This window comes from Nelusetta ayraudi, unplaced genomic scaffold (assembly GCF_046127955.1).
Source record: "Nelusetta ayraudi isolate G7.1 ecotype Tasmania unplaced genomic scaffold, CSIRO-AGI_Nayr_v1 ptg000071l, whole genome shotgun sequence".
Classification (NCBI taxonomy): Eukaryota; Metazoa; Chordata; class Actinopteri; order Tetraodontiformes; family Monacanthidae; genus Nelusetta; species Nelusetta ayraudi.
The window spans coordinates 3,177,717-3,199,871 of NW_027466121.1; the positions used below are offsets into that span (position 1 = coordinate 3,177,717).

Sequence of the window (22,155 nt, forward strand, 5' to 3'; positions counted from 1 at the left end):
ATTGTGACCACTGACTGTCATCTTCAGATGGTCAGTATGAGGCGTCTTCCTGGTCCCAAGAACCCAGCAGAGATGACCTACTACGTCCAGAAGAACGGAGCGCCGCTGAGCGGCACCAACGCTGCCAAGACCCTCAGCAGCCTGGACTCCCAGACCATGGCTCTGACCCTGGGCTACTTTGTGCAAGTGCAGGCTGAACGTAAGCTTGCTCTTCTAGTGAGGTGTCATGCTACAGTTGTATGCGAGCGATTGCAGCGGAGTGCGAACTGGGATTGTAGAGGGAAGACAACAAACATGAGGTTAAGATTGCTGTGTACTTAACACTCCTGTTATGTTACGGGTCAAATTGACCCGTTTTAAAGTTTGAGGATCTGGGAAATACAGTTAAAAATATTTTCTCAGTATGAAACTTCTTCTGCTTGCCTTAATTAGTGTAAACGACATATAATATGAAAATGTTTTTTCTCACATATTTGCAACCACCCCCTGCATGTTTATATTACATAGATACTGTTCGGGTCAATTTGACCCGGCAGTCAAAATGGAGGTAAAAGGGTGTCAGAAATGTCAGACTATATGTTCTTTCTTTTCAACTGTAAGACATATTTCACCTTAATCTCTCCCCCTCACACACACACACACACACACACACAGGTGTTATGACTTTTGACGTGAATCATTTATGTTCTCGTGGTAAAACTTCACCTGCATTCAGTCGAGACTTAATGAGTTGAAAAGAAACTGTGCACAGTGTCAGTTCTCTGTTTTTCCATTGAAATGTTTATATAGTTATTATGAATTCTTTTTTTGTTGTTTCAGTAATTAATCATATCCATGCTCATATGGTTCTGCACTTTCTATTCAGCGGCAGCTGCTGCTGCGACACACAAACCCCTCAGAAGAGTCCCGGTTGAACTGCTCTTCAGGGGTTTATCTGCTGAACTGAAGCGTGACAGTCTCAGTTTACTGCATCGGGGTTTTCCATAAATCTCCATAATTTCTATAATTCCCCTATAAAATCAGCAGTGCTTTAGGGCAGCGATACAAAATAATAATAAAAAAAAAGAAATAACCAAAGTCTTTCAAAATCAGCGCTTGGCTCGAGGCTCCCGGCTGGAAGCGGTTGTTAGCGTGCGCTAATGTTTGTTGTAATGTCTGTCGGAGATCAGTGGCCAGGCTTCAGTCGACAGAGGGGACAGTGCTTCCCTCTCGACTTTCACCCCGCGCATCTCCCTGCAATCTGTAATTACCAAACTGGAGGCCGGCCAATCACCATGGCAGCTCCTCCGTGCTCAACCCGAAACTGAGTGCGGCGTCGTGCAGTTCGTTTTGTTCAATGCTCAGTGGTAACAAAGAGTGTGAGTAATTCAAACTGAAAGAACAACATATCATCAGCATATTTGATTTTTTTTGTCTTTTTTGGGGGACGATTTACTAGTAGAAAAACATTTTTTTTCAATGTGGTCCTTTAAAGTATTTTTTTTTGAACAAGAAGGAGAACCACTGCATCGTTTCTTCTTTAGATACATTAATAGTATTTTTTTGGAGGTAAAAAACACGCCTACTGGCTTTTTTGGGCGCAACGCACTGGTGTGCATCATTTATTTATTCATGTGTTTATTTATTTAATTTGCACAGCTACAGGGGAGTTAACCCAGATATGCCTGAGACTCATGGCCCCGTCTCACCCTAATGCAGCAAAATCAAGACATCTTCTGAGATCTCATACGTTATTGATAAATTCAGCTTTTAAGACCGTTACATAATGTCAAGATTTGGATTCATTATTGAACAACTAGGTGTGTGTCCTCTACTGCTGCTCTTACTACACGGCATTTAAAATAAGGCCACAAGGTAGCAAACTATACTTAAAAGCATCTTTTTTTTTTTGCTAATTTAGATTTAACAAATAAAACGGTGTGAGAGTGATTTTTTTTTCGTTTTCATTTCGACTATTTTTTTCCCCGCGGGGTCTGCTCTAAATGACACCTGGTCTACTTTCAGCTGTGGTGAAGACGCCTCCGGATAACCTGTGGATCATGGCTGTTCTGACGCCTCTCTTCCTGCTGCTGGTGGTGATTGGGATGGTCGCCTTCATCTTTTGCCAGAGGAACAGGGTCATCTTCAAAACGGGCCCCTTCAGGACGTTCAAAGCGCGCTCCAAGGTAACTCCTTCACCTTGTTTGTTTTCCACATCCTCGCTTCAACTTCTTTCATTTCAACATCGTTTTTATTTCTTCGTGGCTTCCGAATTGCAAATTAAACATCAGAATTTGGTTTTTAAAAACGGTTTATAAGAATTCAGAAGAAGCATTTTGGGTTGAAGTCGCTCCCTCTCGTCAGAATAATGCAACCCTGCAGGGGTGGAGCTCACCCATTCATTTTCTTACTGCACAACCCCCCCGCCCCCCCCCCCCAACCCCCCTTTCCACAGTCATTGCTAATCAAGCATGCAGCAAAGACTAATCGGCCAAGATGAAATGGAACAGGCTAAGTGAATTGGAAGCGAACCTTAGGGTGACGTTGACCCTTTCACAATAATGGCGCTCACTGAACATTAACTCATCTGAGATTAAATAAAAATCAATGGTTTTAAATGATGGCAGCGATGAAATCGCTCCCAGCTGCTCCAGTCGGGTCGAACAGTGTACTTGGACATTGTGTAACACACAATGCCAGCACAACAGACGCCCGTGGAGCTGCGGTCAGTCAAGTGGCAAACAAGCAACATGCTGGCAGCCTCATTTGCTCAGAGTGGACTTGCGATTGTGACTCAGCGCTGCTCAGAATCGTCTCTCTCAAAGTGTGTTTCGCATCAGATCCCGTGATGATGAGCCTTTATCCGCAGAAACATGTCCTGCCACACTTTGATAAAACCGTCCAATTAATCCTGCTCTGGATACAGTGTGATCTTAGATCAACATTTGCACACAAACTTTTGATACCGGGCACCCTGGAGCAATGAATAAATCAACAGAGAGAATATTTTTGTCTCCAGATCAAAGAAAAATCAAAGACTTGACCACTTTTTTTTTTTTTCCTCCCTCACTCTGAGCAGCAGAAGCAGAACTTGCTTCACAAATGTCCGCGCAATGTTTCTGATGTTCCTGAGGCATTCTGTGGACTGATTTCAAAAAAACAAACCCAGTATGCTGCTCTGGGTTGTGTATGGCGCTGGAAAATGACGTAAGAGGATCTGAGTTCTGCAGCCTAAGAGGCCCCTTTCTGACAATTTTATCAAATTTATCCTGATGCTGTTTATACAATGGTGTGTTGAACTTCTAACCGCACACTGTGTTAATATAAAACATCTTTGGGTATTGCCAGTCAATCTTTTTTTTTTGTAGTGTCTGCACTTATGCCTTTGACAAAGCAAGGAGACAAGCAAGAGAAAAATAAATAATTTTACACATTTTGTGGTTTCAATGCAAAAATATTAGTGAATAGACAAAATAGCAAAGAGTAAAACATATTTTGCATAAAAGTTACATCTGACAGCAGTGATTCAGATTGTAAAACTTCACCATCGAATAGGAGCCAAAAGAAATTGGGATTGTTTGAAAATTTCAATAACTGGACATGCTAACATGCTAACATTCGCTAAAATTATGCTGGACACGATCCTAAATCTGAAGGGTCTCTTTCTGTTACCAGAACTGTGTTACCATGTCGTGTTTCCAGGGGGACCGTTATCAGTGATGGACCTGGCTGCCTACACCTGAATACTGTTTAATGTTATTCATCCAAATCCGGTTAAAACAAATCGAAACCGCTTGCATTTTTTTTTTTAGCAGAATTCTTTTGTCGGATGCAGGTCCGTCACTGATAGGTGTCCCCTTGGAAACACAAATATTTCTGCTGACGGAGAGGCAGAGGTTCATGTGCACTTACTAACCCCCCCCCTCCCTTTAAAGCCTTTATCCTGTTTTATCAGTGTGTCTATGTATCCTGTGACGCCCTACTGTACCGCACCAAACTGTCCTGCACCGTGTCCTACCCTGTCTGCCTTGTTTCTGTCCTGTTTTATTTATGACATCACTAACTCCTCCCTGACCTTGTCCCTCTGACTCTCTCCCCGTCTAGACCTCCTCCTATCGAAGGGAGGGCAGTTATCACCACCAGGTATTCTCTAAGGCTCCGGCCAGGCACATTCATGAATGACTTAGCGGCTGGACGGCTGTGTGCATCAAACTCTGCCCAATCGCCATTGTTGTTGGCTGTTTATTTTTGTGTGTTGCTGCCTGTGGCTGTTGCTGGGTAAAAAAAAGAAAAAGAAGAAGGAAAAAAAAAAGAGAAAAATCTTGCATGGGGCGTTTCGTGCTGCAAACACCATCTCCAGCGGCCTACGAGAGATCAATACGGAGAGAGAGGCCAGCCAGGAAGGAAGTGTGTGTGTGTGTGTGTGTGTGTGTGTGTGTGTTGGGGGGTGGGGGGGTGCAACATTTGCACGCTCTGAATAAAAGCTTTGTCTCTTCGGTTCGAATCAATGGGCTGAATTAACATAGAGAGGCCAATGCAAACAGGTACCAGCTGAGTTCTGCCTTTGTCTCGCAATATTGAGTCACCGAAACACCTGCACAACCGAACCAGAGTCTATTTTTGTGCTGCAGCATCCGCGAGTGAGTGACTCAGGCTTGTGTCACCAGCCCAGACTGCCTGTGTGCCAGTTCCTCTCTCCTTCAAGCTGATCCCTTTATCCTCTCTGCTGTAGCCACTTCATCCCTGGGTGGCACAGCAGGAGCCCTGTATGGACAATCAACCCAATTTCTTTCCTTTCTTTCTTTCTTTCTTTAATATTCATACACGGCACGGCTGCTATGTCATGGCTAGATGAAAAAAAGAAGAGCGGTGGCGACAGAATGGGAAAGGAGAATGCAGACGCCTTCGTCCCCCGTGGTACTTGCGGCTTTGTGGGAGCAGATGTGTAGGTTATTTTTGCCTCGCCCGTCCCCTCGGGAGGTCAAGCGGGGCGAGCGATGTGATGGATGATGGGAGGCGGGACTTCACCGACAGGTGACGGAGCGCGATGTGAAAGACGAGATACGCAGCCGCCTTATTAGTCCGTCCCTGGAAACGCCGTGTGGACTTTACGAGAACTAACAAACATCTCCGAACGTGCAGTGTTGTTTGTCTTGTGTTTAAAGGGGGGGGGGGGCTTAATGAAATATTCACAGACTCCGAAATGATCTCACGAGTGGCGCCGTGAGGCTTGCGATCGCTGTTCTTAACCGCGCCAGTATTTATCCTTTTTTCCAGTCTCCAGCGGTGGCATGCATGAGTAAACGAGATAAATAATTTACTCGGGCATTTAGTTTTAGTTTGGGAAGGGCTCGTGGCGACACGCCAAACTTAAAGGCAGATGAATTTTTTTGAGCGTCGGTGAAATGATTTTGTGTCCGTTTTAAGGAAAGCTCTTCCCGTGCTTGTCCCTGGAGAGCTGTTGTAAGACCTCTGGAAATCAACGCCTCCCTCTGCTTGTATTGAGCATCGTTCCTCAGTGTGAAGAGCCGTAAGACAGTAATAAAGGGGAATGTAAATAAATGTCGAATTTAGGGAATGGCTCCCCCTTCGCCAGTCATTAGTGGCTTGTGGAGTTGCTTTATTTGGAGGCTGCACTCGTCTTTCTCAGGTGCTCGGCGGAACTTGCCAGAATAAACAGCCTCAACTGAATTCTGTCATATCTAGAACAATGCTTGTTATTTAGTTAGTCTCCGCAATTAATGCCCCAAAGTCAATGTACATCCATAGGAACCAAGCCAAATTCACCAGACCGAGAGTAGAGTTTATTGCCAATTGGTCAAGTTAAAAACGGGTTAAAACGGGTGCACTAGAATTCTTGTGCATGTCCCTTAGTCACTGGTAACACAGTTACAGACAAACAGATGGTGCATATGAAGCATAAGGTGCACAGTGCAAAAGAAAGAGAAACACACAATATTGTAATAATAATAATTTGATAAATTGCATTTTCTATAGACAGATACAGTAACAATCGTACGGTTACTTATATCAGGAAAGATAAACACATTTGTCCCTGTTGCCAATATGACGGAATTGTCAGCCAAACCTGGCCTGACCTGCTTTCAGTTTCCTCAGAAGTGCCCAACATGCAAACTCCAGGGTAGGAATATTGACCAAAGACCAACCCAATGCTGACTTGTTGACTTGTGACTCCATATTAATCTACTGCGTGTGTGAGAGAGGGAGAGACGCGTCACTAAACCGCTGGGCTTATCAGTCAGCGAGCAGGACAGCTAAAGCTGCCGATCAATACGGGGCCACTCGCTGTCTCTGCATGTGGATTTAGGCATTCGGGAGTCATTTTGCAGACCTGGACTCACTTCATTACCTGTCATGACTTCTGTACAGCCTGTCCGTTTATTTATTTATTATTTTTTGAATGGCTTTGAACGCTTTGCCTTGTTGTTCTCATGCGATAACGGTGTTCAATTGGTGGAATGGTCGAGGTCCAAAAAAAGAAGAAAAAAAAAAAATCAATTTCTCATTTGCACGAGATGAAAGACACCTTCTTGAACTGGAGGCAACTTGTGTTTCTTCTGCGTCATCGCCTCCACCTGCTTCTGGCCGAGCGCCGTGCTGCTGGGCAAGCCAGCCAGCCAGCTTCACTTTAGATTTTAATATCCAGGGTTTTTTTTTTCGTCCCCCCCGCATCTAAGCACGCGTGCTCCTTGGACGCGTGCTTCCTCGAGTCACCCTGCCGGAGCTGAATTTAAATCACTGTGGCCGCGGGGGGAATTGAGCATATCTCATCCATCTGCTCTACCCCATCAAGCTGCTGTTTGTCTGTTGCTCCGAGTTAAAATTAGACCCCAGCGCAAGCTTCCGTTGAATAGCCCGAACAAGGGACGCAGTAAGAGGGAGACCATTTGCTGGTGCTACGTCCTCCTGTGGAACTTTAAAAAAGACAACAACAACAACAACAACAAAAAAACCCTTTATCAGCGGCTTCTAGTTTCTAAATGACGGTGCAGAGGAAAAGGAAAGACGTAAAAAAAAACGAAACAACAAAATCTACACCCGTGTCTTGCCACGGCACCGGCTGTGTCTGCAGCCCGGACCCTCATTAAAACGAAGCACTCACGCAGGATGAAACGCAGCCCTTTGTTAAGTCGGCGTGCATTTGGCGGGGGGCTGATTGAAGGGGGGAACGTGAGGAAGGCAAAAGGTGGACGTGTGAGAGCAAGTGGCGGAGGAGAAGCGACGCAGCAGACCTTGAGCAGCCGCCGCCGCCGCCGCTGCGGTAAAGAGGAGAGCCGTGAAATGTCAGCCGCGCTTTTCAAGGTTACGGCCCTCCGGCTCTGTCGCTCCATAGAATCCATACTGCCGCGTGTACGCGACACATCAGCCACCGGGTGACGCATCGCGTGGTCATCTCTCGGGCCCAGGGGCGGAGCCAGGGTGAGATCATGACTCACATATAGGAGCGGCGATAAGTTATCACCTGAGATGTCCACGTGACTGCTTTTATTCTAAATTGTTACTGTAGTCGTTTACATTTCTTTAATGTTTTCTGTGTGACCTTCCATCAGTCCTCTGAGTTAGAGAATAGGAAATCTTCACCAATGTTAATATAGATAAACCTACACTTGCTTGTTCTTACTGCCGTAGGGTTCGGATTACACTCACTTTCTTCGAAGCGCCTTGTTTCCCCAAGAACAAAATCCAGGCCCATTGTCAAGTAAATGGAAATAAACGTACATATTTATTCAGGTTTGCCAAAACAGTTGCTTTTTAAATGATAAGCTAGCAATTATATTTTTAGATTAATCGATTCACTTTTTGACTCCCTAAATGATTACTGACCCTTAATTTCACAAAGAATTGCAATTAATGAATTTTACTAGCACTGACACAGCACGGCCGCGACCTGGACGTTAAACTCATCAATGATGTTCACCAATGTCTTTAAACGTGTGGTGTGCATTGTTGGTTGTGTCTCGCTTGCATCCCACCGTCGATCGGCACGTCGCAGACACACGCACAGATGACCGCAGACGACGCTGAAGTTGGCACCACATTCGCCGCGGTGCTTCCACGGCGCTTCTTAGGTTTCGACTCCACCTGGAACATTTTTTCCAAAATGATACAGTAGAAATGCTCTGCTATCACAATCAGGTGACATATTTCAAGGGAAATCATTATTGGCCTTTTGGGGGGACTCCAAAGTTGACAACTTTGCCATTGACCCTAGCTCCCATGCTTTACAATGATACCTCACATGTCCATTTCTACTGTATGACCTTGGAAATAATCCACCTGAAAAACTGAAAAATACTGTGATGTCAATGGCAAAGTTGTCAACTTTGGAGTCCAAAATGTTCCTCACGCGCTAGAAGCCCCAAATTTGACGTGGGTGTGTCTTGGGGGCTCCTGATGAAAAAGCAAGTGTCACAGAGTCTCTAGGACAAAGTTGAACTTTGACCCCCACAGACTTGTATGGCATTAAGGTTAGCGTTAAGTCTGAAATTAGGGTTAGGGTTACGCTTAAGGCTGAAATTAGGGTGAGGGGTTCCTCACATTCTAGAAGCCCCAAATTTGGTGTGGGCGCTTCTTGAGGGATCCTGATGACAAATCAAGTGGCCCTACGTCTCTAGGACAAAGTTGAGTGGATTCGAAACCTAAGAAGCACCGCGGCCAATGTGGTGCCAACTTCAGCGTCGTTGACCGCAGCTACACAGGCTACAGGCACGACCTGCGACCGCTACGAGGCTAATGGACGTTTTCCCTGCTCTCCGCGCGCACGCACACACACACACACACACACACACACACACACACACACACACACACACACACACACACACACACACAGCCGCCGTGTCGCCGCACATCCCGTCAGCCCGCCGCTCAAGGATGCACACTTTTGCTCGCATGCTAGCACGACCCCCGCCATATTTCCCGCCGTGCCGACACCGCCCCTCACGTCCGACCCCCAACCGCCCGTGCGCGCGTGTGTCGGTTACGCGAGCGTGCCTAACAGCCTCCCCTCGCGCCCGGACAGCCGTCCACGGCGTGGGCCACGTGCGCTTGAGAGCTTTGCTCGACGGCGCGGCGGGGTGCGTGGCCGATGAATTATTAAAATGGGCCGTCAGCTGGACGCCCACGCCGCCCTAACCTTACATGCACTCCGCAGTTGGGCTCGCATTGTCAGGCGCGTTATGGGCGTCCCATTTCAGAGCCCGCTCAAAATAGAAATGGGGTGGGATTGGTGGAGGAGGGGAGGGAATCCAGCGGCGGCAAGGGTCGGGGGGGGTGTAACGTCAACACCGTCTTTCTCTCCTCGTTTTCCGTCGAAAGGCGTTTAGTCTCCCAGTGAATGTGTCTCGGCCTGGGAGGCTTCAGCAGAACACGTCTTCTGCTGCTTCCCTCTTTGTCTTTTTTTTTTTTGCCAAAGGCCCCTCGACTTCAAAGGTGCTGTTCAGCTTGATTATTTGTTTATTTTTTTTTCCAACCCTCTATTATGCCGCCCACGCAGATAAATCCTGCTTCTGGGAGGGATGTCCATCCAATTACCTTAATCTAAAATGGAAGTAACACTTATCTGGGTTTTGTTCTTTAATATTCAGGAGAGCGAGTCGTGTACGTGCAAGTGTGACATCAGTTGTGCTGTGTTGGGCTCCCCTGTGCTTTAGCCAAGGCAAATGAGATCTCTGAGAATGCTTCACTGTGGTGGCGGAGCTGTTGATCAGATCAGTGTTGGCAAAATCCATTTGTTGTTTTTCATGCAAATATGAAAACATGGATGAATCAGAATTCGTTTTTTACTACATGCTGAAAGACAATCCAATCCTCAACCATACTGCAATCCATTCTTCATTAGTCACACTGTAGTATAGAAAGATGGATGGATGGATAGATAGAGACTCATCATGCCAGAATAACAGTTAAACAGAATATATAATATGCTATGCTTTATTCCAGACTCAGGTCCATATTAAAAAAAAGAAACAAGTACAAAAAACACAGATATACACAACAGCACAACAAGTAATATAAATCTATAAATCACCTTTCTTTTTTTTTTTTTCCTGCAGAAAGATGATCTGACTGTCTTGTAATGTCAGCGTGTTGCTAATGACTGGCATGTAAATGTTGCCCAGCATCTGCAACCACAAGTAATGATGCACGACAAAACTTTTGTTTTTGTGATCCCTGACTGTGATTCACCAGTTGCCTTTAAATTTGCTTTTACCTTCATTGAAACGCAGATAATGCACTCATTTACACAAATTAAATTTATTATATTAAAAAAAAAAAAAAAAAAAAAAAAAACACGACTCACCTGAAATTTCCCAAAAATAAGACGTTGCTGTTAATATTTAGTGCTTTCTCGGAATTTTCCTGGAGAATAACATTAACACCCCGGGGCTTTAATTGCTCAGTTGTCATTGGTGGTTAATGCCAAAATATACCATTGGGATGCTACTCACATCAGTTGCCGTGGTTTACTTTAAGCCTCGTGTGGTGTGCTTGTGTGCTGGATGCCTCATCCGTCATTGCTCTGTATTGTTGGTTGTTCATGGCCTTGTCTTGCACTATTTCCCCATCGTATCAGCCTGTGATATGTAGGAAAAGAAGCTGCAGTGTGCCGGGGGAAACTATATCACGTGATGCCTTTTTGCTGCTCTTGCATGCGCTTCATGTGCAGGGAACTGCTAGCCAGCTGTTTTAATGCATCAAGTGGCGTCAGTCCGACGTGCACTTGGAAAAACAGCAACTTATTTCCTTTGAACAATCAGTGGAACATTTTGAAATCTCCAGTTTGATGTCTAATATGTGTATTTTTCTCTCTCTTCTTTCTCCCCTATCAGCCTGTCCAGGGCTTTGACTACGCCAAGAAACACATGGGCCGGACCGGTGATGACTCGGTCTCTGTTACCAAGGAGACTCTGGTGTTGGGGCTGCCGGTGCGAGACGCTCCACTGTCGCTGTCATTGGATAAGAAGGTCCACCAGGACGGGGCGTCCATCAAGAGGCCTCCGTCTGCAGACATTCACAAAGGAGGGTAAGACAGCGACGCCGGTGACTTGCTTCGCTCTTTGTGCCCTTATGTCTTTATTTTGTGTTTGGCGATGATCACTACGTCATCTCAAAACTGAGACAACAGAATTTAAAGAATGAAAAAATACAAGTTTTGCTCATTTCACGAGTGATTAAGTTCCAAAGCTGTCCAATTCTTGCTCACGCCGTCTGTCGATAAGTGCTGGCGAGGCAGAGCGCAGTATGTCCCAGGGCTATTTTACAATGAACGGCTGCCTACTGGTGCTGAAAACACTTTGACGACCAAGTTGGCAGGAGAACTGATGCCTAAAGAGGCTTTAACACTGCGTGAAGCTGGAAAGAGCCGGAGTCGGGTGACAAATGTGAGTTTCTTCATCTGACTAAAAAAACCCCCAGCAATTTCAAAAAAAAAAAAGACAAACTTTTTAACAGATCGTCCCGATCAGCGTGAGCCAGCTTGGAGATTGTGAACAAGGCTGAGTGCAGAAAGCACATCGAGTTCTATCGCTGCGTGCTATTGACAGACTTGTGTAGCGCAGCTGGTGCTACTTTCACAGAGCGCCGACTGTCCGCACGCGGGCGTCCCGTGTAAACGTGGATGTTTTGGCAGCGCCCGCTGAACCTCGGCCCCGGCAGCCTTGTGATTCTGCGCAGGGACGCACAGGCGGTAATGAGCCCGGCGAACATACTGTTCTCAGCTGGAGGCCTCGTCGCGGTGGCGGGGGGAGGGAGGGAGGGCACCGCAAAGTTCCCGAGCAGCTGTTTCAATCAGCGAACAAGCCGGGGAACAGAACCCCGAGATTCTGAGCGGGAGCAGGCGCTGTTTGCTGGTTAAGCCAGAGAGAAGCCGACGGTAAGCAGCGTGGGCTCAGGCTGACTGACGCGATCGGGGGGACAAATCCAGTGACAAGGAAGACTTGTTTGGAGACGCCGCTCGTCGTGGCTGTGATTCATGAGACCGGTGCCGCGTGTCTGCCGGTGGGGAAGCAATGGGGACAAAAAGGGGAAACAACGAGGAGCATTTCGGTGTATAAAGGAAGGCTTAACTGGTCCGAACCAGTGACTGATGGGAAGCTTTTATAGTTTACAAGCCTGTGTTTATTTCGCACATCACTTCAAAGGATCACACTTTTTCAGTATGAAGTGATTCTGTGAGGTGAACAAGCACTCACTCAAGAAACCACACCACTGACTGCATTAAAAGATGGACAGAGGTTGCGGTTTCAAGAACGATGCCAATGTGAAACTGCTAAAACATGCCTTCTATCATTTGGCCAGCAGGGGCCGCCAAAATTGGTTGCGGAAAGACTAAAAGTGACAGTGTCAATAATGAACCAGCACTAAATTCATACCTTTACAAACTGGTTCAATTGTTTTTTTCTATTGTTTTTTTGACAGTTATATATTTTTTTTTGTTGCTCTAAATCTAAAAAAAAGTATGTATATAAGCAAGTCCTCATATCCTCATATCTCTACTTTAGTCGCCAAGTGTAGTCGGCTTACAGCACTCATGGTGTCACCCACACAACCACAGGTGTAATCTTCCAGTTTCCAGGGCGAACCGGAAACTCAAGACGAGAATGAAGAATGACATTCTGTTCTCGGCTTCAGAACTGTTATTAACTCACCACGATGACTCTGCCCATCTTTTTAAACAGTCAATAGTCAGAACATGAACAGTCAGCAAAAAGAATGGCTTCAGCCAAAGCATCAACTTCCTCAGAATGAGACATTATTTCCTCATTCAAAGTAAAGCACAAGAGTAGTGCGGCAGTTGTTGTCGTCTTTTGCTACAGCATAAAGTGCTCCCATTGTCATTAAAATCTGACTGGCCTATTTTTTAAAGGGACCGCCAATAGCTTTCTATTGGCTGTTTCCCAGATGGACAGCTTTTTTAAACACAGACAGGAACCAGGAATTGGCATGAAAGGTTACGTAACACCTATTATCTGTGACACACATCGATCAGGCCCAGCATTGAATGTGACAGATGAAATTATGGACATATTATGCCGGAAACCTCTCATCCCTTCATCCCCCACCCCTGACCCCCTCGGGTCCCGGTTACAGTTCTGACAGAAATCAAATGAAACCATCGGTCGAGAGAAAACTGCACAGCCCATCAAACATCATCCTTTAATGGCACAGACGCTCCCCGATGATGCTGCTGCTCCTCCTCCCGCCAGAACAATTGGTAACCGCCACGGCACTAAACCCGATTGGAAACAAACGGGAGAAAAGTAACAACGGGATTAACTCGCTCTCCTAATGCCTCGCATCGAAGAATATAATGCAGTCAGACCAACGGGCGTCCCAGGGGGATTTTGGCCGTTTAAAGGAGATCCGCCAGGACAGACAGGCAAAGAAAGTTCAAGCCGTGATCGATGCCAAATCCCCTCCCGGTCTGACCGCGTGTGTCCTCCAAGCCTGCGAGCGGAATAACGATGTGCGGCGTCATCACAGGATGTACATGCAAATGGCTCTTCCGTCTGCACGGCGGAGGCGCACTCGATAGAATTTAACGCGGGTCCAGATCTGAGAGACGTAATGCACCCGAAGATCCCGCTGCGAGTGAAGGGGCCATTAGGGTTGATGATGCACATTTACCAGTTCAAATGACGCAGGGCCTGCGGGAGCCGTGACGGAGGCCTGGTACCATTTTGTCGTCGGCTTGACTGTTGGGTTCGGCGTCGTCCGACCCTCTCAGAGCGGATGCCAGCTGGAACTGAGGCGGAGGCACAATCAGTCGCCGCCGCCGCCGCCGCCGCCGCCGCCGCCGCCTCATTGCACACTGACGCCCAGGGCAAAAAGAAAACGGCCCCTCAGACGTCTGGGACTGATCTTTGGAATTACAAATGACGTTCGGCTTCTTTCTGCAAAGCGGAATTTCGATGGCGCAGCGCTGACGTTGCAAAAGCAAAACAAAAAAAACAACAACAACAAAAAACAGTTAAGTGTGAACCATGTTTTATTTATTCTAGCAGGTTACAAACAAACAAACAATGTTTAAATGTGTAAATTCTATGTTATTATATTACGCGCTGTCGTGTGTCATCAATCATCACAAATAGGTTTAAAAAAAATAATAAATTTGTACCATTGTTTGTTTTGCTTTACTACAAGACAAATAACAAATAACACAACAAAACTGTATGTTTTGTTTTTCTCTGATTTTTGTCAAATGCCTCCTCTGTCTCATAAAAGCGTCACAAAAAAAAAAAAAATGCCACAAATATGGACGTATTGCTTGCATTTTGTGGTATTGCGGTATCTATCTATGAATATTGTGTCTGTTTCATTCTGCCTGTTTTACCTTGTAGTGCAGACACGTCGCCAAGGTGCCGTGAGAGGATTTATCCTTGTTTTCTTGTTTTTTTTTAAAGTTTCTTCGGCACCGGATAAAACAAGTGACCCAGTTCCCCCGAGCCTGCCTTTACCTAACCTCACTCAGGCTTCATGTCAAAGTAAAGTCACTTCCAAACAGTGCAAACAGACCAAAAACCAATGAGTCGGCAGAAAAACAACTGATTTGTAGTTGAGGCGTATTGTGCTGTTGTGATTATCCAGCTTTGGTGATCTCATAGCAAATACTGACGATGGATATTGTAGAAGAATTTTACTGCAGCCAATCACATTTTTTCATTAGATTTCATTAGATTGGCTTTTTATTTTATTTTTTTCAAACCACGCATCTTTCTTCCCCTTCTATTCTGCGTCTTCTCCGACGCAACGGTCCTTTGTTTGCAGGCGGAGGGAAAATGTTTTTGTGCGTTTGTCAGAATCACACTTTTAAATTACCCAAAAATGTGCAAAACACTTTTATCCCCCGTAGCCTGCACAGGGATTAGCTGTATTTATCTGAGCCATGCGCCACAGTGAAAAAACATATTTCCAGCAGAATGTTGGAAACTGAATTTCTTAACTTTTTCGCCATCCCCAGACGTTTCTCTACTACAGGCTACGCCCACACGCTCACCCACCCGCTCAAGCTCAGTCAGCGGGGGACGTCAGTCCTTAAGGAAGTGACAGATGAGATGCATCATGGCCCCCTTCTCAGAAATGCTAATTCGGATAAGCACGGCGTCATATTTACACGCCGCTAAATGAATGGAGGTGGAATTAGTTGTGCTCTGCTTCTCGAGGAGGATAAACACATGAATATTCAGAGTCTTGGCGACGGCCCTGCCAGAGGGAGCATTTTAGTGTAACAATGATGAAAGTGAATTAAAAAGAAAGTCCTGCAGGGGTAGTGCGATAATCAGCCTCAGCAACCTCGTCATATATAGGTATGTATTGTATAAGTAATGCTGAGCCAGTTAAAACCCTCTCAGAGCAGCCGGTGAAGGTTAAAAAAAACAACAAACAAAGAAAAAAACTCCCCTTGGTTGACGGTAATTAGAACGTTAGGAAGCATTTTATTTGAATGTCTGTATTTATTTTTCAAAGCAGACCAACTACAAAGGATGCAGTTGCGCGAGGGCTACTGCGGTAGTTACTGAACAGGGAATAAGACCAGAAGTCAGAAATAGCCAGGAGATGAGAGCAGAGTGAAGCGTCTTGGTGAAAACAAGATTTGTGGCTGATGCCACTTTCTCCTCGACTCATTGCACTTCCTTCTGGTAGCACTTGATAGTAATAACCAGCATTTATGACACATAAGCCATTAGCAGTGGATCATCAACTAATCATGAATAAACAAAATATGTACATTTGTAAATGATTATTCAATACATTACAGCTTCAATTGCAAAACATTTATCAGCTATTAGTAGATCTTGACAAAAAAAAATCATGAATAAACATTTGTATACATTTGTAAACATATAATTGATATAATATATGATTGAATTTTTTTTTTTTTTTTTTTTAAATGCTGCGTCCACATTGTTTGTATGTGACTTAGTCATCATCAGCTCATGCACCTTACTGTGTAGGAACCTGGTTATGAATAAGACATTTCTGTACATTTACAATTCATTTGTAAATGTGTTATTGATGATTGAACCGCCATTTCACTGCCCGTTCATGAATGCATCCTTAATGAGGAAACAATCTAGCACATCACCATCATATTACATTACAGAAACCATGGAAGTGGTGATGACTCTACACTAAAACCGATCAATGGCTGCACATGTGCACGCTGCAGCCAAAACACATTGATTATTTAAATCCTGCACGTCAGATTTTTATCTCTCTTATTAAATCTTGCTCATCATCTCCGCTATCCCCTGTGTGCAGTGGATTGCATAACCAGTCGGGTCGAAGCGTGACAAACGACTGAAGTATGTACTTATTGAACCATTAAAACTTTGGGAAATTTACTTTATGAAAAATTAAAAAAAACATAAAAATTCTAGTGCCGCGTTTCAGTTAGCCGGTCCAAAAACAAATCCACGAGGCCACATAAAAAGTAGTTACATCAGAGGACGGCACAACGTGTCTGCTGGGAAAAACAGCGGTGATCAAACCAGCTGAAGAACGGAGAGAGGATTTCATGAAATACTGTCAAGAGATTTTGTTTTTTTTTGGGGGGGGGGCGCTAAATGAGGACGAGGAACATTTTGTTCTCATCATCCGCCCAGACACATCTGTTAATGCCAGGGGCCACTTGTCCCCGCTCCTTATCAAAACACCCAGGACGACACAAACTGGTCACGTTGTCCATAACACATTTTGTATATTTTTTTTGCTCTGATTAGAAAATGGCTAAAATTACTCCGAGTGAGAGTGCAAAGTTTTCCTCAAAATAGAAGCTGTCTCGAATGATGCCGTTTTCTTGAGAGAGGCTTTTTATTGAACCACACTCACTGAAATTAAATTGAGATTGAAATAATGACAAACGATACATTTTTGAGAGTATAAAAATGCATTAAATGTATGATTAAAATAAATTAAATCTACTTCCTCTCTGTATAAGTACAAAAATCTTTAAAGCAAAGACAGATCTGACAGAGTTGTACTTTCTTTATAAGGAGCTACACAGAGATCATGTCTTTATGATGCACTGACAGACCCGGTCAGTTCCTGTCAGGTGGAAGCTCCACTCGCTGCCAGCACAGCTTGTGGGTTTGGACGTATACAGTACATATTGCATGGGACAACATACTGTATGTGCAGCTGACACAGTGCAGCCGTTCCCATTAGGCACACGCAGCTCGCTTCCGCATGACATACAGCAAGCCAGTTAGGGTGAATGCCGTGAAACATGCAGCATGTCGTGTTGTATTTTGTGAGCCAATCATACGTATACACAGTTGCTAATTAAACTGCTTAAAGTCAGTTTAAAAATTAAAAATTCCTCCTTTGCAGTTCTCTCTGTCCCAGAAAGCTTCTAATTCACTTTCACTGCGGATCCATATGGTCTCTGCTGCAGTCACTGAATTATTGACTGCATACATTGAAAGAGCAATGACTGAAGGCACCGTCTCCAACTCCCCCATCCTGGTCTAGAGCAGGCATGGGCAAACTGCGGCTCGGGGGGCCATATGCGGCCCGATAAGCTTTTAAAACCGGCCGGCCAAACTTGAAAAAATTCTATTAATAGTAAGTAAGTCATAAAATAACAATAATTCATCTATTTTTTTCATTGTTTGAAGAGTCATTTCAATAAAGAGCTAAATATCGTGGGGCTTCTAAGACACATTTTGTTATAATGCTTTTGTTCATTTTCAATTGACATTAAACCACATGTTTTCTACTGATCCCATGATATATTTTTCCTCCTATGATGTTAGTCACCAGTACACTCCATCCATCCGCTCCTGCTCCGGCCCCTGTGTCAAATTTCAGAACCCATTGTGGTCCCAACAGTCAAAAAGTTTGCCCACCCCTGGGCTAGAGACTGGGTAATGTAACACTTTAGTCCGCGCCAACTGCTGACCGCCTGCTGCATGCGCGTGCTCCACCGTGCGTGTGCTCCACCCCCTCTCACGAAGGTGGGTGAGGTGCCGTCCTGCCCCACGGCCCGGTGTCCACTGCTGCCGATGCCTCCGACACCACCTGTGGACGAGCCTGTCAGGCCGTGTGACCGCTGCGGCTCACGTGCCTCCCGGCTGTGTTAGCGCGCGCCTGCATTTGTCTTCTGCGTGTCTACGTGTGTGTGTGTGTGTGTGTGTGTGTGTGTGTGTGTGTGTGTGTGTGTGTGTGTGTGTGTGTGGTAGGAGCGAAGACGGCGGCATTCACGCTTCACACGTTGTCACATTGTTGCATCGCTGTTGTTGCTCTTCAAGTCGAGTGTGCGCACGTGTCTCCGTGAGATTGTTCAGACACATCCGAGGGTTTTTCCGTCCAGGCTGCCGAACAACCTGCCCGATGAGATCAGGCTGGATGAGATCACCGTCGCTGCTCAGCGTTTGTCCTATATATTTCCCTCCGCCTCAGTACAGCAGAAGTGGCTAAAGTATTCAGGTTCTCTACCTGAAATGACAGATACTTGGTAAAGAGAATTTTTGAAGTAAAGTGAAAGTACGAATCCATTTCCTTTACTAAAGTAAACGTAAGGAAGTACAATTTCTGAAGTGTACTTAAGTAAAAACTACATTTTTTTTTGCCATTAGCAAAACAACACATTTGTTTGATGATGCAAAAATGAAAAAGTTGTGACAGAATAATCTGGGCTGAACTGACCGGAGGTCTTGCATGAGCCCCTGGATCCATTTTAACAGCTTTGCTACATGATACTATAGTGGGTTTTTTTTTTTTTTCAAATGCAGTACAGCCAAACTGTACTAGCGATGAGCACTGAACCATTTTTGGATGTTTGGAAGCAATATTCTCAGTGTTTTTATTTTTCTCTGTGTTGAAAACAAACTGAACAGTGACCTGAAAGCCAAATAATCTCCCTCTAAAATATCATCCACTTTTATATTGAACTACAATAAATATCTTCGCCTCAAGCAACTGCAACTATAACAATATAATAAAGGAGTTACTGCGAACATTATTTGTATCCTTTAAACACAAGACTAAAGAGCAGGTTTGTCGCTTTGTTCCTCCCCACCGACTTTTAGTCGAGTCATCACAACTGCAAACTAAATGCCACATTAACAGTAAGAAGAGGTGAGTGCAATTTAAGCTCACTTGAGCACGTTTGACCCCTTAATCGGAGAAAGGTGGCGCTGCTGCTCTCCAGTGGCCTCCACCTGAAATGAGGTGGCAGGGAGGCTTATTGGTGGGGATCACTCTGTTATTAATTGAGCCTTCTGCTAATGTTTTTCCGGAGCAGAAACTCTGCACCGAGAGACCGTTAACCATGCTGTCACATTTGCACCTGCGTCGTTGGTCAAATTATCCACAAGTTGTTGTTGTTTTTGAGCAGGTAGTATTGAGCAGGAGGAAAGACAAAATCATACAGCAGTCATATGATGGTTTGTGCACCTTTGACTCGTGCACCTTCAGTTTTACACACCTGCCGTTGTGTTGGAGGAGCCAAGATGTCTTTATGTTCACGCCCCCCACTTCACCCACTTTGTATGAGAAACAAATACAGATCGTGTATTTTATGAAACAATAGGGGAATTGGAGAATATATCTGCTTCAATGCTGGTCTCTATAATAATCCCCTTGAAAAGAATTCCTCCTTTGGAAAAGTCTTGCAAAAGTACATTGCAACAGACGATTAAAAAAAAAGGGTTAGGGTTGGAAAAAAACAAAAAAAAGCCGCACTAGCAACAACTGCAAAGAGATCAAAAGTTGACACAGACACACACACACACACACACACACACACACAGACGCACAAATCAAATCGACCGGAGGGCCGGTGGTGTTTGCTCTCAGTAAATTGGCAATAACTCCGGAGTACTTTGAGCGGCTTAACTTGTTTGAAGACAGATTATCCATCATCAGTACGGCTTTATAAACAAGTGATGGATGCTGACAGCGGGAATCGCTTTGATTCAAGCTTTGAACGCAAGATAAAAAAAACAAAACAACAACAACAGCGACAGAATCACAAGTGGTTGGAGGTCTGACCAGAGCGGCCAAACTCACAGCAAAGCTCCACATTTCAAAGTGATCACAACTCTGACACGCAACTCACAACAGTCACCTTCTGGCCCATGTTGAGCAGGTCGTTTTCAGTCTCGGCTGTTACTGTTTGATTTGCCTTTTTTTTTTTTTTTTTTAAACCGCATTACAGCAGCAAACGACTCACTCTCCTGCAGATTTCTTATTATTATAAAGTGGCTCTCCAGCTTCGCATTCATTGCGAGGTGATGTGCCTGATGATTTGTTTTTTTTCTGAGGCTAACCTATCGTTTCCCCCCTCTCCTCTCCCTGCTTCTCGCTTCTCTGTGTTGCCATGGATACGGAAGGCGGTTGCCAAGCGAGGAGGACGGCTCCATGTCGAGCAACGGCTCCGGGAAGCTCAACACCAGCAAGAGCTCGTCGGCCCGGAGGACGGCGACGGGTGGCAGCAGCAAGAACGGCAAGGAGGAGCTGCACAAGAGGAGCGCTAACGGTAAGGAGGAGGAGTAGGTGTAGGAGGAGGAGGAGGAGGAGGAGGAGGAGGAGGAGGAGGAGGAGGAGGAGGTGCACAATCAGCTTTATTCCCCAAGTATGCGACACGTATGAGGAATTTTTCTCCTTCTTTTCGTCTCTCTAGTGAAGAAAGTGACATAAAAAAGAAGAAAAAAAAACTCTCAGCAAGTAAACAATGCAACGTGTGTACAAAGTGTACTTGTGTAATGGAACACAATGGAAGTGCAGCTGCTATTAAAATAGTGCGAGGACGCCACAGAAATATGTTCCTACAGCAGGAAGCCAGAGTGACGCTGTGGCGTTGTTTGGTCTTTTAAAGGTCCAGGTTGGAAAATTTGGCTTGCTTTATGATTTTTAGATGAGTAAAAGCTTCACACAATGTCCATTGTCCATAAATGACATGGATATAAGTGTGTACTCGCAGTGCAACAATAGTAACTTGGATTTCGTGTGTAAGAAGATACACAGAGCAGGGGTCTTGCTTCTAGTTAGCTGCCCTAAATACGAAATGCACTGTCAGGTGGGCGTCCTTAAAAATAATTGATAGATTATGTGAGTTACAGAGGCATGATGGAAAGTGACACTACTGGGCAGTGCTCTCTGGGCCCATTAATGCAGAAGTCAAAGACTGTTTCACGTGTGCGCTGGGTTAGCAACTTCGTTCAAATGAATGGGCCACCATCTTGGATTCGGGGAGCCTAGTTTTAGAAAGCAGGCCGGTACCTCAGCTAAAGCGAGCCCCACCGGAAACAATGTCAAGAACATAAGTTCCCGCCCAACTGAAACCCTGTAAATCAAGAGAAAAAGAACACAAATCTCCAAAGAGGCGTTGCTCAAAATGACTATTGATGCGAGCTGACGATGTGAAGGAACACACTCGTTCCCACAGTGACTCAGCCTGCTGCATTGTGGGACGGCCGGCGATGACGCACAACAACACACTCGCTACTGTCACACGCGCTCAAAGAATGTCGGACGAAACAAGCGGGGGAGAAACGGTTCCAGGTTCGCCTGTGTCTCTTTAACGGTGCTGTTTTTTTTTTTTTTTTTTTAACCTGACAAGACTTCATTTTAATTTACGTTTCGGGATCGGTAAGCAACGACATGCGGCGGGTGCACTTTACGGTCGAGATGAAAGAGACGGAGAGGAAAGTCGCGTCACATCAGGTGTAAAAAAACAACTCGCAGCATGCGGTTCGTACTCGGGAATAACGAGGCCGCCGTCAAAGCAGCGGCGCTCAGATTCGTCCCCATTATTCAGTCAGGAGACGCGGCGGCGGAGCCCAGCCGAAAGCCCAGCCGGTAAAATGAAACACCGCCGGCGTCTCGTTTGACAGATATTCAGAGTATTGGAATGAATTGAAGGAGGGAAGGAGGTGGACGATGAATCGGGAGAGGTTAGGGATGAGCTGAGGCTGACAGAAGGGATCCATCAGAGGAAGTGTCTGCACGGAAATAAACAACCGCGGGGGTCACGTCTCTGAAACTGCGCTCAGTCGGCATCACCTGGGTCCCTGTCAAACACGGGCGGCGCTGGAAAGAAAATGTTAGCGCGGCGTCGGCCAGAGTGAATTTAGGCCTCATGTAAATTTCCTGAGATCTTCTTATTTCAGTAAACAGGGAATCATTCAGAATTATAATATTTAAATC

The 22,155-nt window shown here is 45.2% G+C and overlaps 1 protein-coding gene across 6 annotated transcripts in view; it reads left to right on the top strand.

The window, feature by feature from the left end:
* Nucleotides 1-22,155, top strand: part of kiaa1549la (KIAA1549-like a) — an 89,785-nt gene that overhangs the window by 50,189 nt on the left and 17,441 nt on the right. For 5 of the 6 annotated variants that reach the window (XM_076042774.1, XM_076042773.1, XM_076042770.1 and 2 more), the window contains exons 11-15: nt 28-199; nt 2,005-2,165; nt 4,084-4,122; nt 10,833-11,026; nt 20,340-20,485. In XM_076042774.1, coding sequence (XP_075898889.1) covers nt 28-199; nt 2,005-2,165; nt 4,084-4,122; nt 10,833-11,026; nt 20,340-20,485 — 712 coding nt within the window. The remainder of the gene's footprint in view (nt 1-27; nt 200-2,004; nt 2,166-4,083; nt 4,123-10,832; nt 11,027-20,339; nt 20,486-22,155) is intronic. The other variant, XM_076042772.1, reaches the window with a different exon arrangement.